This window comes from Thermobia domestica, chromosome 5 (assembly GCF_964235325.1).
Source record: "Thermobia domestica chromosome 5, izTheDome1.hap1.1, whole genome shotgun sequence".
Taxonomy (NCBI): Eukaryota; Metazoa; Arthropoda; class Insecta; order Zygentoma; family Lepismatidae; genus Thermobia; species Thermobia domestica.
This window is the reverse complement of record NC_137458.1, coordinates 230580901-230600460: the sequence shown is the minus strand read 5'-3', so window position 1 is coordinate 230600460 and position 19560 is coordinate 230580901. Positions and strand designations below refer to the sequence as shown.

Sequence of the window (19560 nt, the reverse complement as noted above, 5' to 3'; positions counted from 1 at the left end):
TCAGTTACATGTTTGCTGTACGTTAAGTGTTCCATATGTACGCACTTTCCGTATGAAACAGTATAGGCGGTCAGGATCTCACATATGAATGAACGTAGGTTCTATATAACATATAGCTTCCTTGTATTACATATGCGTATAGAATATAAGGAAGACTGTTAGATATCAGACATCCTGCAAACGACATGATGTAATAACTAAGGGCAGTACCTATGTAGCATACGTTATCCGTATGCTCCATATTGATTTCTGTAGTAAGCAAGAGGATTCCGTATATTTGTACATATACCGCTGTCCGGAAAACAGATTTTTCTCAGTATGTCATGACCGATCAGTACGGGACTGTATTCCTACTTTCGGGCCACTCTATATTGTGTAAAGTTTACAATTTCAAAATAAAATAGAATTGTTTTCTGAATCACAGCTTGTCGCGTGCTGTATATTAGTAATCTCAGTTAGTTCTACAATTAATCTGGGTGATCTTGAGTGTTTTGTGTATGACAGTTGTCAATTCTAGCGAATGATCTTGCACGTCTTTTGTGACTTTAATCACGACAAGTGCTGAATGCATCATACGGAAGTCACAGCGGGATTTGCTAAAAATTGATGATCCTTTATCTAGAACATTCTTATTATACTAGAAAATTAGCTTTGGGTTCTATTTTTTCCACATTTTCACATTCAGTCACATTTTCAACATATATGTATGTATGTATATCATATGTATGTATGTATGTATATCATAATACTTTTCCATGTTGATTGCGTTTCTGTTTCATTCATCCTCACGAAAAGTATAATACATTCTTCTAAATTATTTACTAACTGCTAAAAGATCGCTGCTTTTCTTCTTAAATAGTTTTGTATCCACTTAATGCTAGCATTACCAGAACAAATACACTTTTATCTCCTACCAAAATAGTAATTTTTACTAGTAATAATTGTGAATATTTAAACAATATATAAAAAAATATTTACTCTACAGGAGTCCACTCCAGGCAGACCAACACCGCAGAACTGATCATCTTTGATTTCTTCGTCAGTATATTGAGAGTCCAGTAAACACTGTTCCCTGTTCTTTGAAGTGACTTTGGCTTTTAACAATACATGGCTAAAATTATCGTCATCGTCTATTGTACCCCATCCAGCTACTACCAAGTCTTGAAGATGCACGTTGTGGTCTAGTTATTCATAACAAAAATGAAATTATATGTTATTAATAATAGTTTAGAATTATAGTAGCCGCGGTCTAAAAAAAGCTATTTGCTCACAAAGGGAAGTCGCCCCGTGTGCGGATTCTTTCCGTACTGTCCTTTCCAGTTTTGTCTCCATCGAAAACTAACTGGCAGAGAATAAAGTGAACCAAACTGTTGCCAAATCTTTGTCAATGACCTTTTTCTTTCCTTCTTTCTCTTAAAGAATGGCTTCCTTTTGAGAGCAAGTAACTGTCCATAGACGGAGGCTATTATACTTAAGTTTGTTTCAGTGGAAAGGATCACATGCTTTTCTCCTTTATATGGACAATGATGCTTATTTTACAGAATAAATCAAACAAACTGGGCTATGCACAAATACATGTATTTTTGAGGGGGAATATTTAGATAGGTCAGTAGTGTGCACAGACTTTTGACATTAACTGTATGTTAATATATATATGAGTGTGTGTCTAATTTATTGATTATTCGTTTAAAGGAATGCCGACCCTTAGCCTGGAAAGCAGCTCAAGAAATTTCAAACGTTTATTTGATTATTTATCCAACTTTCGCAAAGCTATGAGACACCAGTACCTCCGAAAAGCCTTCTAAAGACCTTTGGTATTCGCTGGTGTCACTTTACAGAATGTCCTATCAAGTTCATCTTACAAGAGCTAAAAGGTTAACAAATCCAGTGACCGTGCCGACTGTGCCATTTGTTGGTGACGTAATCTTGTTCTTTGCATTGAGGTAATTACTGCATAGCTTGGAAGAATGTTTGGAATAATAATCTTATTGTAGGACAAAATTATATCCTCAAATACATGTTCCTGATGGAATTCCATGTCTTATTTAAACATTGTGAAACACGATTTTGTCAATTATTCCATTAGCCTTAGGAACTAATGGGGGGCGAGGAGGCCCACCAATTGTTTTTGTTACATTTCTAATTTCATTAAAAATGGGGGGGGAATGATATTATCAAGCTTGACCCCTTTCATCATAAAACGTACTTGTTTAGTTTTTAGTGTATTGTTTTCTCTATTTATAAATAAAGAAAATGCTGTGGGCTTCACAGCCCCCCCCCCCTTCTTTGGCAGTAGGCCTATTAAGGGCTATTCACCGCATACGCTAAGTGCAAGATGCCAGTGTTTTGGCTATTTGTTTTATTTTACTTTGGAACAATTTTGCTGTTACAACATGCAGGGGCACCCTGAGCTATTATTTGGTGCAGTGTTGCCAACTACAAATTATAAAAAATTATTATATACATTTTTTCTCATTATTTTTTGGCAACTAAATATTTTATTTTCTATTAGTTTATTCCTTCAACACTTTATATTATTATCACACACACACACATACATGTAAATATATATATATATATATATATATATATAGAGAGAGAGAGAGAGAGAGAGACAGAAAGAGAGAGAGAGCATCAAGTTTCTATAGTAACTGGAAAGAACTATGCTGCTCCACCTCTGATGTTATCAAGTATTTTTAATCATAGAATATACAAGCACCAGCATGCAACACAGACTGAAGACGCATATTTCATAGGAAATTGCCACTTCGTTATTCTGTGACTGTGACTGTGACTGTATGTGGGAATCTGCAGCAGGATTGGAACAATGGCAAATCGTGCTCTTCGCCAAAGTTCAATTGAGAAAGAACTTAAAGGACTTTAAAATGAATCTGACATAGAAAGTAGTGAGCTCGAATACAGCAAGGTGGAAATAACCTTGTCAGATTTGGATACAAAAGACTGTGATTTGAACAATTTATTTCATAAATCCAATGGAACAAATGGAAGCAGTGGTACGTTTCTTGCGATAAATTCCTTGCAATATTCATGATGTTGTAGTGGTGTTAGTTTACATAACTGACAGACAAGTCAAAGCTTGTTTGCTTACGTTTTACATGTTCATTCCATAGGTGCAAGATCCTAACGTTGTGCTACTAGAAAAATTGTAACTTATGTTGAGTTGGAAACACTGCTTTTCTAGTGACATTACCTATAGTGTCTAATGAATGTCCCTCACACTGTCTGTCTTTCCGCACAAACAAAATTTGAAAGAATTTCACCACTTCAAGAGTAACCGGGATGGAATTATTATATAAAGGATTAATCCTGAATTCATTGAAATACTGCAGTATACCCCACTGTTCCCAATTTTACCACACTTTACTGCCCCACCACCAAAATGATTTTAGATACCGCCTTTGTACACATACTACACTGTATTAAGTCCTATTGATCTGTTTGACAGTTTTTCTACACAAACAAATAAAATAAATAGGTCATATTTACTGACTAAATAAAAAAAAACTGTAACTTAAACAGTTACACATATATTTATATAGTTGGCAACATTGTACTTGGATACCAATTAATAATAGAGAATAAAAGTATATGATGTCTTAGACATCCCAAGTTCATATCTTCCGTGAGAAATAATGACCTGTATGTTCTGGGGCTCAGAGCCCCCCCCCCCCCGTTGGTGTTCCATGTACCCCAAAAATACCTTGGTGTTCCTAGGGTTAATTCGAACTAAATTAACAATTTGGTAGTAAGTAAAACATCCCCAAACAGTGACGCTACTTTCTCCGTGACTTGTTGTATTTATTATATGATCGGGATGAAAATGTTCTTCGACACGATGACGCACAACTTCTCTGCCGTGTTGTGACAAAACGCTGTAACTTTGGCGAAGAAGTTTTGCGAAAATGAGCCTTAAAGTTTTCATCCGAAAATGTGATTTGTATCGTATAGAACCAGTGTATCTTGACTTTGGAAACACGTGGTCACATGTAATGTTACGTAAATGCATGTTGTGTGATTAACTTTGGTGAAAATTGATTGGTTGACCATTATTGCCTAGTTACACTGGTTCTACACGATACAGATCACATTTTCGGATGAAAACTTTAAGGCTCATTTTCGCAAAACTTTTTCGCCAAAGTTACATCGTTTTGTCACGACACGGCAGTTCTAGTATTGGAAGTAGAAAAGTTGGAATTTAGATTCAACAGTACCGGTGTCACAGGGATTCTTTACCCCTGGAAAGTTTTACCCCCTGGAAATCTTTACCCCCTTGTCGGTTTCTGGTAATTTCAAAAGAAAAGTCAGAAGTCACATAAAAAATTCATATAATTGAATGTGATCTCTCAATGTATGCACTTGCTTTGGGCAAGATGGCTTTAAATACCGAGCGAAGTAGCTCAAGTGGTAGAGCGTTAGCTTCGCATTCGGGAGGTCGTGGGTTCGAATCCCGCTGCCGACCATCCTGACTGAGGTTTTCCAGGGTTTCCCTCAGTCCTACCAGGCAAATGCCGGGATGGTACCTAGTAAACAGGCCCTGGCCGATACCTTCCCAAATCCTTTCCATTGTTGTTGTTGTTGTTGTTATCCAGTGTAAAATGACCTCTGAGCTGTATCTGGTGATTGTTAAATAAATAAATAAATAAATCTGAAGATTTGGTAGGGGGGTAACAATTTCCTAGAAAATTATTACACCCCTGTCGGTTATTGGTTACTTCAGAGTTTGTCTTTGAAGTAACCAATAAACGACAGGAGGGTAATAATTTCCTAGGAAATTTTTACCCCCTTACCAAATCTTCGGATTTAAAGCCATCTTGCTCAAACTGATTGTGTCTGTTAAGATATACTACGGAGTGATATCAATTTATAAAGTAACATTTGATTTTGTCTTTGAAGTAACCAATAACCGACAGGGGGTAATAATTTCCTAGGAAATTTTTACCCCCCTACCAAATCTTCGGATTTAAAGCCATCTTGTTGAAACTGATTGTGTCTGTTAAGAGATACTACGAAGTGGTATCAATTTGTAATGTAACATTTAAGACAAACTCAAATGTCTTAAATGCAGAATTTTTCCAATATTTTTTCATATTATGACACGGTTAAATAGTGCATACACAACTCTTCATTGAAGTAAAGGGACAACTATTGCAAGGGTTCATAAAGATACTACTAGGTGTTACTGAAACAAAGCAGCATCTAACAAATCTATAGTTCTTTGCTTATTGCCACGTAGCTCTCCTCAATAAGTTTGCCTCGATGTCAACGAGACCATGAATTTTAGTATCTTTATATGAACAATATTGTTTATTTTCAAAAACGAGTCTAATGAACATGGTTTTGTATGATACATTATCTTATATTTGGGAAGTTGAAAAACTAATAGCGTTCTCAAATTTCGACAGGATCATATATATATATATATATATATATATATATATATATATATATATATATATATATATATATATATATATATCCATACACCAAAATGTATTATTAAGCACATTATTTCATGATATATACGTATTTTTATAGCTTATGTATAAACAGTGGCACGAAGTGGATACGAACAACTAAGAAGTGAAACGACTAGCCCTCTACAAGTTGTCACCAGAAAGATTACTATTAAAAAGGATGACAGAACGAAGGAAGTGTCAGTACCAGTAACGGAGATATATTTCATACCTACTCCTGGAGTGCTATAAACGACGGATTATGACTGATTCCGTCTGAGGCAGCACTATGGTACAACAAATATACTTTATTTTCCGAAGCCACATCGTGTGCCGAGGGCTTCGCGCTTATTATACACTGGAAACATTTGAAGAGAATTCGAAATTTATAGAAACTGTACTACTTTATAAGATATTTTCAATAAAAGCGTGAAGGGCTGAAATTTCCGTATACATTATTTACACTTTACCTACAGAATATTACTTTGTGGTTAGGCGCGGTTTCATTATTCTGCACTCAGTATAGAAATTGGAGACCTCACTACAGAATGCAATTTTTATGAAGTAAATTCGAGCATTAACTTTCAACAGGCTCACTTTTAGATTAGTAAAAATGCCGTTTCTCCGCTCTATCTTCTCTCGTTTTTAATACGCCAGAAGTAGGATTGTTCAGACCGAAAACTAGGACAGGAGAACATACATTTAGACGTAATCAGGATAACGATAGTTCCAACGGTGAAATGACGGAAAGCGCATCTCAGATCCCTTTTAATGTGCTACATTTGGCCAAATATTCTAGACATATTATAGAAGATCCCGACCGACTGTTTACGTTGTCGGACATACGACAAAGCTTCAATCTTGGTGTGTCAGGAAGAGACGAAAAGTACTTCCAATGTACTGGTACATATTTTCACGCTCTGGATCTTGTAGTTCAACTCAAGAATCAAAATTAGTACAACACGTTGACATATGAAAATTTAAGGCAAAATTAAACTCGCTAGGCCCAAGGTACCTCTCTACAAGGCAGAACAGGAACCGATTGACGCCTATTTTCTTAGGAAATTACAAACTGTATGGCAGTTCGCCTCGAATGCTTCGGAAGAGCAAAAACAAACAAACAAAAAAAAAATCATTGCCTTTCCTTAGGATTGCAACTTAGTTTTCTTCAGAAAATAGCATTAAGAACATTTACTAGAGGGGAGGCACTTCATACTTTCATACTTTCCGTGCAAATATATTAGACATTACTGTTTTATAAATTGACGATCCAGAACTACTTTCGATTATAGCGCAGGAGCAACGCAAAAATGATAATCATAAGGATATTATTTCTGTCTTAGATAGGAGTGAACTTGGAAAAATATCAACAGTACAATAAGCTCGATTTTTCTCTCTTCAAAATAGTATACAGTATAGGAAGCAAAAGCATCCATATTATGGAATATTACATCTCCTATGTATTCGGGAATTTCTTACAAACATATAGTTTACAACATTTCATAAACAACCAACTTCTTCTCACTTTGGATTTATCAAATCATATCGAACTGCATTATGTAAATTGTACATGACTTACCTCAATAATTATATTGTACATAAAATAAAAAGTTTTTGGAACGTCAGAAATTGAAGATGTTATCAGAGAAATCTCAGGCTGAGTTACTTCATCATCCCATTGAACAAATTGGCTCTATATGGATGTTCGATACTTTAGGGACTTTCCAGTAGAAAACAGACAAGTTAGATATATTTTTGTTGTTACGGAAATGGCAAGGTTGTATGTCGTAACAAAAGTTTCTGAATCTATCACAGCAGAAAATATTGAAAATTTTCCCGAGAAAGAGAATCTTACGATTTGATACATTTCACACTTTGTATCTGGAACAACATCGTGTGCATAGCGCTAGATGATTAAAAATTCTGGTACTAAAATACGACCTTACTTTTAAATACTCACCGGCATATATAACCATTCATCATTTAGCTATCCAATAAAATTATATAGCACTGTTCAAAATTTTTTGTCTGAGATAATTATTCAGATTGGTAAAAATAGCTCCCATATGTTACATTTGCAATTAACACTTATGTTCAGTGTGGCACAAAATACTCTTCAAGCTTCTCACTATTTGGCTGTGAACCTCGTACATTCGCTTAATGTACCTTGGGGATTAAGAACAACATTCAAGTGGACAGAGAAAAAAATGATACCAATAAGGGAAAACGTTAAAACCCATCTACAAAAGGCTCATTTGCAACCAAGGAAAGTTTATGACAAACGACAAAGAAGAAATTATGAGCCGAGCGATCATATTTTGCTACAATTCCATCACGATGGAGAGGGTAAGCGTAAGTTTTTCACATCAAACTATTAGGGTCTTACAAGAATTCTTAATAAATTAAATTCTAATATATACTGTGTGGAGTTACCACCAATGTTCGAGATGTTTCAGGTGAAAGGATGAAACCATTCATTACGGATTGAAAGCATTGGAAAATAATAAGCGAATATTCACCATTAGAGTGAACAAAAAGATACATTAGACTGGATAATCCGTTTTCAATCGTCAACTCATTTACATCACATTCTTGTCTGTCATTTATGTCAGCAGAATATCATTACATTTCCATTCAGTGAGCAATCTGCAAATTTTGCATTTTTTTGTTTCGCATAAAATGCCAATGATCTACCAAAAAACAGAAACAACACTTCTCTGCTTCCTTGACGCAATTCAAATCACTGCTAGTGACATCACTCTTGGTAAGCATTATACAAAATGTTCATAAAACCAGTATTATCATTACTTTATAAAGACGTCCAGGAAGTCAAGTTCATTATTATCATATTGATCGGCTTATCTCTGAATTTTCTATATAAATATCACGATGACACGAAGAAGCACGAAGTAAAACGACTACCCCTATACAAGTTCTCCCTCCAGAAGTTGGCTATGAAAGAGGACGACGGGGTCAGCGCTGATCCTTCACCTGCCAAGAATTTCTTCCGTGGCTATTATGAGCAACGAAGATATCCTTTAGTACCTATTCTCGGGACTCATATGGACTACGGAGTATAACCAATTCAGTCTGAAGTCACTCTGGGATAAAACAAATATCCTTTTATTTTCCGAGGCTACATCGTGTGCCAAGGAGCTTCTCTCTTATTATACACTGGAAATATTTGAAGACTTGGAAATTCACAAAAGCTTTGTAAAACTTTTTATGACATTTTATAGAAAGAGTAAAGGGTTAAAATTTTTGTGTACATTCTTCACATTCTACCTACATGGCATTACGATATATATAAATAAAATAAAATGATGCAATAATGATAATAATGATACAATATAATAACTATAAAAGATGGCATAAATGAAGCATTATAGATGTGTACATGGTTTGAGTAACAGTTAAGAACGTTGAGCAAGTTTTATGTACAGTTGGATATATATGTGCAGGTATCCTTCACGCATTATTAAAGAACTAAAATCAATATTAGAATAATAATTATTGAACAAATTAATGTTTTCTCAAATATTATGTGATATTTTTGTTATGATTCTTATATAAAAATATTGAAATGTTTCGAAACGTTTTATGTATTAAGTTACAATTAATCTATACCATTATATGAATGAAACGATCGAATTTTGTTTCACAGTACGAAACTGCGGCAGACTATAGGAATTCAATATTCAAACTTACGTAGTACATCTATAACTGCCAGTTTCAGTATATTACTGCCAGTTTCATATTAAGTAAATAAATAATTTTTCTTAGCTCCATGAACACAACGCTATCAAAATGAGTTTTAGAACAAACTAACGATATTTTGTTGTGCAAGAACTATCCCATCAGTGAACCGTAGTGTTCTATGCTTTCATTTCGTATTAGATAGCCTCAAGTATAATAATATGAAACCTGATTGCTTTTTCTCGAACACTATTACAAATTTACTAATATCTATTACACACATTCCGTTCACTACTTCAATGGAAAACAAGTATACATTAGTTCTTTAGATTACAACCTTAACAAATTTTTGTACCCGATTAATAACGCATACAATATAATTATGGTATACGATACTATATGCAATATCCCTCTTACCTTTTGGAGGCAGGCATATAGGTACAACTTCTTTACAAAAGTCAACAGGTTCTTCGAGCTGAAGCAGTCCAAGATCGTGTATGTCGTACTCTTTGCCTTTACGGAAGTTTTCGTGAAGAATGTATCTTTGAATTCGTCTTATAATAGTGTTTGCTCCAAAGTTGTATTCGTCATGAACTCCTATTACAACATCCATATCTCGAGCAGCAAAACTAAAATTTAAAATGTCTGATATTATAATTATTTCAATTTCTAGTCGTTCTTGTAAATTTATAATCAATATTGAGTCAAGCATTTACCTTTTTAATAAATTACTATGGCTTTATTGACAACTAATATAATGAGATGTAAGTAAATTAATTGAATTAAAATTATAAATAGAATCTGTCTATTTGTAAAAATGATCCAATGTTAATATAAACGTATATTTAAACAACAGGGTAAAAGAATGTGTAGATTCTTATAAGATCACTTTAAAAGTACTAAGTATTATTTACTTGTCTAGATTTCATTTTTATATAATAAGTTATTTCCTGTTATAGTTTCGACAATATATTATTGCCTTCATTAGGTATATTACCTCTGGTGAAGAAGGGAAACATGCAGTGGCGGTTTCTCTTAATGTTTGCATGTTTGTACAAACCTTCCAATATTTTAAACTTTTATTTGTGCTAAATCACTTTTCGTTTTATTGTCAACATCATCTTTTCTTAAACAAGTGCGTTTGAAACGGGGCTGCATAGTTGCTTTCTGCTTGAGAGTTTCCCAAACTCCCCAGCTTAACAGTTTTTGGGCAACTGTGGGGCTGCGCAGTAAGGGGGGTTATCATGCCGTACACTGCCTCATAAGGATCCATATGCTTGCAGATCTTTTGCAAACAAGTCTACCAAACCAAAACAGCTTTTCCAAAACATAACGCTTTCGAACTGGAACTTCCAAACTGTCCCTCCCACCGCAGTATTGGTTGACATGGTTCTCGCCTGAAGGGGAAATTTTGTTCCTTTGTGACAATGTTGCCTACCGTAACCAAGTCACTACAGAAAAAGAAAAACACATTGCGTTTTGCCTAAATGCGAGATTCCCAAGTGGTCATAACTATTGGTTCTGTCAACCAAGTAAGGTCAAGGCAGCTATAGGCAGTAAAGGCGACCCCGTGAAGAGTGAAAACAAATTGAGGGCGTCGATATTTAATACACTCGTATCTGAATGAGTAGAAATTTAGCAGCATAGATACAATGTTTTCCTTTTCATGTGTGTATGGGCGAATGAGAAAATTGAAGAGCAGTTTTTAGAAAAAGAGCGTTAATAGGGGAAGAGGTGAGATTTTAAAGCGGGTAGCGGACTTTGTAGTGTTGTATGTTTGTTTGTGTGTCTGTGTGTGTGTGTGTGTGTTTACTGGTCTTTGTTGTTCATTGGAATATTGTTGCTGTAATTGCATAATTACTGTCTGTCCCTCATATACGTGAACTAGTAATGCAGTAGCAATGAATTCTGTAACGTCTCTGTTGAATTAGAAATTTTCGAAAAAAAAAACTTCAGAAGCAAACCTACTTGTGAAAGACATCAGGAGACCAATTCCGACTCTCAATATAACGCAAGTAATTAGAAGTCAGAAACGAACATTTACAAGGAAGTTTAATCTCAACTTGTACGAACAGGTTATGTGAATGTGAAATTAAAAATGCTTTGTTCTGTTTTCCCCGTTTGTTGTTTGGGGTTGGGAAAGATGCGTGGAGTAAAAAAAGGTGCAGATATTCAGCATCTGTACGAAATAAATAAATTAATAAATAACATGAAAATTCGTCAGCTCATATAAGACACGTTCTAATCTCAGTGTATTGGGAAATGTGAATATTGCTGCTCAACTAGATGCTGGTTATAGACGGTCCATTGAGAATCACAACCAAAAAGTGAAGCAAAATAGGTACTTGCTCAATATAATCATCAACTGCATTTGGTTTCATGGCACCCTCGAGGATATGTTGAAAAACAGACTCTTCTTCAAATCGGGGAATATTTCGTAGAATAATTAATTTCAGTGCAGAACTTTACAGCGTGCTCAAGAGTCATTTAGAAAGTCATTTAGAAACAATTTTCAAGAGTACGTCAAAAATCATACAAAATGAGCTTCTCCATTGCATGCTTCAAGCATGCCAAGAAGAAATTGCTATTATTATTTATACTAACTAATAATAATAATAATAATAATAATAATAATAATAATAATAATAATAATAATAATAATAATGCTAATGATAAAAGAGAGGTCATCTATTGTGCACCACCTAAAATTCAAAGCACAAGCCGCCATTGGTAACATGTCTGATAAAGGCTTATTATACGTTTCCGAAACTTTAACACAGGTTAGTAAATGTTTACTTTGTCTAGATTTTATTTTTTTTTTTTTAAATACCTCCTGTTATAATTTCGACAATATATCGTGGCCTTCATTATATACGACGGATAATATGTCTGATGAAGGTGATGGTATATTTCCGAAACTTAAACACAAATTGATAATAGTAAGTGCTTGCTTTATTTAGACTTTATTTTTATTTAAGATATTACCTCCTGTTATAGTTTCGACAATATATTATTGCCTTCGTTAGGTTTATTATCTCTGATCAAGACGGATATATCTGATAAAGATGAGGATACATTTCGGAAGCTTTAACACAGGTTAGTAATAGTAAGTGCTTGCTTTGTGTAGATTATATTTTTATTTAAGATATTACCTTCTGTTATAGCTTCGATAATATATTATTGTCTTTATTAGGTATATTATACTTGATGAAGACAGATAATATGTCTGATGAAGGTGATGATATATTTCCGAAACTTTAACACGGATAAGTAATAGTAAATGTTACCTTGTCTAGATTTTACTTTTATCTAAGAAATTACCATCGGTTGTAGTTTCGAGAATGTATTAGAATCTTCATGTCTGATAAAGATGAAGATCTATTTCAAAACCTTCAACACAGATTAGTAATAGTAAGCGGTTGCCTTGTCCAGATTTTATTTAAGAAATTACCTCCTGCAATATTTTCGACAATATATTATTGCCTTCATTAGGTATATTATCTCTGATGAAGACGGATAATATGTCTAATAAAGGTAATGATATATTTCTGAAACTTTAACACAGATTAGTAATGTGTTTGTCTTGCCTATATTTTTTATTTAAGAAATTACTTCCTTTGTTTTCGAAAAAATGAAATGAAATCTTTGGGCTTTACGTCCCACGATTATGCCGGCTAGACTGAAGGAGATGGTGACGATGAGAAATGAAGGAAATGGTGAGATGAAGAAAGTGGGAGGAAACGGGAGAACCCAGAGAAAACCCACGCACACGGTGTTCTTCCACCACAAAAATTCACTTGGCGCGAGCTGGGAGCAAACCAGGGACCGCCCTTTGTTTTCGATTCTATAGACATTCCATTAATTATTTCAGGTGAGGAAAATTCGTCTTCACAAAACGTATCATAATATTAGGGAATGAATGCAGTTATTCTTTATGTTTTTCTACCTTTGCAGTCATTGTAAAGAGGTATAATATTTCTAATCCTGCTTGTTGGCACATGTTGAAGGCTTTTGTTTGCTGTGTGTCTTTTGCCTTCAGATGAACCAATCACAAGCGAGTGTGAATGGCCGGCTCCAGGCTAGTGATGGGCAGTGGGAATATTCCCGGTGGGAAGAAATTTTAAAAATTGGAATATTCCCGGTGGGAAGGAATTTTAAAAATGGGGATATTCCCGGTTTTTTCCCTGGCCTATAAATTCCCGGGAAGGAATTTATTTCCATTTCTTTACTTTATCTTCCAAATTGTAAGAACTATATGACTAATTACTTTATTTTTTAATATATTATGACTTATTTCTACATTTTAAAGAATTTGGAGGTTAAAAAACTTAAAATTCTTTGACAGTACTTTATATAACTAATTATATCAATTTTTAAATTCCATTTCCATTTGCATTAGAAAGTAAAGTAATTGTTTAGTATTGAGGGCTAAAACTAGCAAAACGTAGGGTAATTTACGGAAGAAATGAGTTGATAGTAGTGTTCAATTATTCAAGAAAGTATCGAACTCATTTCTATAGAGCAGTAGGGGATTTGTATAAACCGTAAAGGTAAGTCGAAGCGATTTATGTGAGAAAAGAATGTAAATTGTTGGTAAGGAAGATAGAAAACGTGCCCTGCGGGGCTCTAACCCGCCTTCACTCGCTAACGCTCGCTCGGCAATGCTGTCTAAATTTAATGTTCGTAACGTAATTTAACGTCTGAAACCATGAAACAACCACATGGGAATAGAATATCGCAAAAAAGTACGTGCAAAATCTGACCCGCCAAAGCTAAACAATCGCCAAAGTAGCAAAGTAGTAATTTACAAATGATGGATAGAAACCACTTTGTAAAGTAACGTAGAATTATGTAGAAATAGAAATGATGTACTATTAATAAACACTGAACCAACGTTAGTAATACACGTCAGTCTGTCTCCTCTCTCTGACTCGAATTTCTGAAGAGGTACTCGAACTTCTTTTACATATGAATTACTGCATGGAATTTCGAGAAATGGGCAGGAAGAAAAATCGTTTGTGGCAATGTTCCATGCAAAATTATAGACAGGAAAGTATCTTTCAAATATTGTGAACATAGATATTTATGCGCAAATGTTGGCAAAATGGTGGCACATGTGTTTCCTGGCCTTTACCCAACCTAATTTGTTTATAACATTTAAAAATTTAATATGTTTATAATATCAGTAGTGGTAGCTTAAAAAATCCACTAACATGTAAATTTAAACTGTTTAGCGGTTTGAAGGTACGTGGACTTACTATACCATTTTTCAAACATATTTACTTTCATACAACATATTGTAAATAAATATTCATTTTGCGTACTCTCTAAATATAATAAAATATTAATAAAATAACGTAACATCGTTCAGACTCCCCGGGGGACAACAGTAATAATATACTGTGATATAAAAACGAATTTAACTTTGAAATCATAATATAGTAACAGAATGCAATTTTTTGTGATTGTACATAAATTCCCGGAAAATTCCCATTTTTAGGAATCTTCCCAGGGAATCTTGCCAGAAAATATCTTCCCGGGAATTTACCCATCACTACACTACTCCAGGCACGTTGCCACCCCGTGCAATGGCATCATTTGGTTCCCACCCTTTTCCCAAAAAGAATAAATCTTAAAAGCCATGATTTTAAGTGTGCTAGTCATTCGTCAACAACGAAGGGGAGAGAAAGTGCTTTCCCACTCAGAAAGGCCTAAACAGTACAAGTATAAGCTCGCTGTGTTTGTCTTCCTTTAGATAAAATCTAATGTGTTAGTGAAAGATAAACCAAATGGTAATGGTAATTCTTTTTATAGAATGCAATATCAAGCCTCTATCTATTAGTTTGCAACTTCAGCATAACTAGCTCTTTTATCTTTATTTCTTGATTTACTTTCAACGTCTGTTAAAAAATTAAAAATAAACTTGTTTCCACCTTCAATGATAAGGAACTTGTTTGTGACAAAGACAAAGCTAGTATTCATATCAAATCCGTGATAACAGACTAAAGGGGAAGGCGTTCACTACTCTTTGAGAGTTGAGTTTTCGTGTTTGACAACAGTCAAGCATTCTATGCTGGGATTTTTTTGACCATTTGCTTTATAACTGTCCATATGACTGAAACACCTAAGCGACCTAAATACGAATGTAGTACTCAAATTGAAGGTCAGTTTGTAAATTTAACTAACGTCATCAAGAAATCTCAAGGGGCGGAAATATTTGTCACAACTATATTATTTAAAATAAATATTTCTTGTTGGAAACAAACTTGCCACTCCGTGCAAATACATGTGGTTGCACTTACGGTAGAACCAACCGGCCCTGCAAGTGAGTAGAAAGTTACGAGGGTTTTATGAATCTTTGTCATAAAGATAGAGAGAGAGAGAGAAAGTGAAAGACACTTGTTTTCGTAGAGCATACTTGAAAACCTAGACAATATTTCGAAACATTTAGTTTTTATTTCTTATAAAACACTACGGGAAATTGTGTAATACTTCTTTCGGAAAAATAACAAAATATTTATGTTCATCTTGGTAGTTGCACATGTCTAGAACATTAGTTCTTTCTTCGTTCTATGAGTGAACACTTCATATTTTCGTACTAATATTAGTTTAGGACAAAATATATTTTAAATATGAAAAAAAAATATTTCTTAAAATGTTTTTAGACTAATAAAATTTCCACACTTCAGGATTGTCATTCTGCAGTGTCTTCTTTATACGCATCTGATTGTGTTCAAAAATTAGTGTTATTTTTGGGGAGTTAAAATCTCATGGGGATGACAAACTATAACTTCCACAGAAATGAATATAAAATTTCGGTTACATGTCACTCTGGTCTAGGACTCATTCTTTAGCGATTACTTTCCAAGTGGATCTCACTAATAATTTGAAATTTTACTTCGAGCAAAAGAAGGTGAGCACTGGATAAAGGTTGCCCTTTTTAGTTTATAATAGTCATAAGTAGTAAAAGTATTCATAGAAGCCAGTATATTACATGAATATAAAGTTCAATCAGTAAAGTATGCAACTCTGGAAGATACATATGAAAAATATGGTAGCAAGTCTCATAGAGAGCGAGCCCCGCAAAGAAAGCATGTTTGTTCTGTTCTACCACTTTATACGCTTTTTCGAAACTCCAACAACAATTTAAGTATGAGGCACTTCATGAATCATATACAAGAATGCTTGTTGATAAGCTTATTAACTCTACTCTAGACGAAAACAAAGAATATAATGTTTCATGAAGCACTCTATACTAAAATTATTGGTACAACTTCAGCAAATCGTCCAAACTGGCAGAATATCACACTGATATCTGCAAGTTCTCTATGTGACAAGCCATAATAAGTTTTATATTCATCTTAGATAGATATGACATTTAATGCTTGCTTTATGAATGCTTGCCACATTTTATGACTATTATAAGACAAAAAAGGCCTGTCTTTACCCACCTTTTCTCCTGGAAGAAACTGGGATTACTTTTCCATATTTTTTTCTTTCATACCTCAGACATTGATAAAACTTAATTATTGGTAGAACAGTAGTGCCCATCAATGACTTTTACTTATTTGGATGCACCTATGAGATTTTTTAAAAATATTATCTTTCACTGCAAATGGTACAATCGAACGTCAATTGTACTTTAATGATTCTTTTAACAAAGGTAACTGTGAAGAAGTCAACATCATTAAGAACTTAAAATAAATGTCATACCAAAGAACGCATTTTCTTTTGGAGCTTTCGTGGCTTACTGATAGAGTGCTCGCTTCTGGTACATGGTATTCCTACTTCGATTCTATCTTGTTTTAACTAGGCCTTGTGGAGACAAACAACGTACGTTAGTGTGTTAGTTTTCAGGTGGTTTACCTGTTCCTTCCTACTTTCCCCATTCCAGTATTTCATTCATTACTGTCCGTTTCGTCTTCATTACTCTCAGTGCATGATTGTAGGACATTAAACTATACAACAATTACCTTTAAATCGGAAAGACAAAATTGTGGAGGAAGACGTAAACGGATATACACTGCCTTTATTTTAAAAGAAGAAGCTTGGGACTACTAAGTAAGTGAAATACTCTGCTATGTATTTTTGAAGGAAATTAGTAATTTTAGTAACATTCCGTTACTCACTTCAGAGAGATAGGTACAGATAGAGTAGAACATATATATTTCCATACGTAAATTTATAATAATAAGACAGTTGTAAGCTATTGGGTATAAATTGTTTGCTCGTTTTACTCTTTCGTAAAATATAAATTTAAGGGCGGTTTTCTCTCTCTGTCTGAAAGCAACTGGAAACGAAATTGCTTTTCAGCAAACTCCCTCGGGGGAGCAATCTGCTTTCAGAACTTAGGTAAAAGCAGTAGGTCTCTCCTTCGAGTTAAATTACGTGAACAGGTTTAGAAATGTTTTTCGTCTCTTGTATGATTTGACAAGTAGAATTCTTTCTTGTGTGACTGTATGTGCACTCATGCAGATGTATATACCATACCAAGTTCGTTGCTTGGTAAGTATTGGAATACCTGCCTGAAACAGTTCAAACGGTACTCTTTCCTACTATTGTGACATCTGAGACTATTCTATATCAACAGAGCTTATCTACAGAAATCAGTTATAGATAGAATATTATCTTGTATTTATGTATATCAATTGAAACCTTAACGCTCAAAATGTTCAGAACATTACATGATATCAAATAGTTTTCTTCCTTGCGTGGGTAACGTGCGTTTGGAATCTCAGAGAAGTAGATTACTTTCAGCTCGAGCTTTTATAGTATATATTTACAGGTACAAAATAATAAAAGTGATATATGATCAATTTCCTTCTCCTCTCTTTTCTTTCAGTTTGGTAATTTTAGAAATAGTTAATGCTCACTCACTCACTCTATGGCCTATGTAACCAGGAGGTTCAATGCCGCGTTCACGAAAGCTCTCCACTGACTTCTATCCTTAGCCAATTGGATCCACTTTCTACTTTGTATTCCTGTCTCTGCGAGATCCATCTTAATATTGTCCTCCCATCTGCGCCTAGGTCTTCCTAATGGTCGTTTTCCGATTGGTCTTCCAGTCAAGATTTTGAAAGCGTTTCTACTTTCTTCCATTCTAGCTACATGACCTGCCTACCTAAGCCTTTAGACTTGACTACCCTAACAATGTTGGGTAAACCGTATAAATCATGTAGTTCCTCGTTTTGAAGTTTCCGCCATTCCCCTTTCCTTTCCTCTTGGGTCCGAATATTCGTCTAAGGATCTTGTTCTCAGATTGTTAATGCTAGGAAACTTAATCAACTGCTAGTAACTACATTATTATTTAATGCTAATATTTGCGCTAATATCTGAAATTAGATTTAATCAACTTCAATTATTTGCTGTTTCTAAACTTTTCATGTACGTTTTCATCTGTGAAGTGTATTATGTTAATCCAAAATTTATTCCTGTATGTTCTGATGCACGTTTTATTTAAATCAAAATTAATAAACTTAAATTTTTAGTTATACGTCCTACTATTATACCCTTTTGTCTGTGGGACGAATATGATTAACTAAAAAGTTTTAAGCAATTGGTGGAATGAGAATGTGGGACTACGAAAAAGCAGGAAACCCTGAGCAAACCCACGGACAGGATGTTACCCTCCATAATCTCATTTGGGCTGGATCAAACCATGGCCCACTCGCGGCACAGGTGACGTTCTATCACTGCACTATCGTACCCACATACCTTCCACTCAACATTTGCATTATCTTACTAGAAAAACAACTTACTTGTGCATACAATGTCCGGCTGTAAGTACGTATCTATCGTTGATGAGTACCCCTCCACATTCAAACATCTCGTTCAGTCTAACGGCAACCAGCCATGGGAATTCCCCTACCTTCGCCTCCTTTCCTCCTTTAATTCTATCTTTGCTTGGGAGACTGCATGCTTCCCATCAAAATACCCAGATAAGAGAGAAAAAATTATACTAGATAATGTTTAGGTACATTTAGAAAAATACTATTATTACAAAGTTGGAAATTTCTTTCTCCGAACTACTTCTATCTTTTTCATACGTAACTTCCAATATAATTTTAGCTGTTTCATATAGCTAGAATTGATGTTATTTTCAAAATTTCAAATATACTGCTTGGGCAGAGTCATATGCACAACTTGTTATCAATTACTTACAGATATTCAGGTAACATATACACGGTGGACCATTTAAGTTGATACACCCATGTAACTTTTAAACTAACAGATACAATATCCGTAATTTACTACTATGGAAATATAGACATGTGGACATGACACTGCTTCACATGCTTTAGAATACAACTAGATAAAAATGTTGCCAATACAAAATGAAAGTATATTATTTTAAATGACACTATGTTAGGTTATTACACATTTCGTATAT

At 34.4% G+C, this 19560-nt stretch overlaps 1 protein-coding gene across 1 annotated transcript in view; it reads right to left on the bottom strand.

Annotated features, from left to right (window-relative positions):
• Positions 1-19560, bottom strand: part of LOC145684788 (trypsin-1-like) — a 63159-nt gene that overhangs the window by 19433 nt on the left and 24166 nt on the right. The window contains exons 3-5 of the mRNA XM_081757158.1: positions 18929-19088; positions 9588-9799; positions 979-1181 (exon numbers count right to left, since the gene is read on the bottom strand). Of these exons, the coding sequence (XP_081613284.1) occupies positions 979-1181; positions 9588-9799; positions 18929-19088 (575 nt within the window). The remainder of the gene's footprint in view (positions 1-978; positions 1182-9587; positions 9800-18928; positions 19089-19560) is intronic.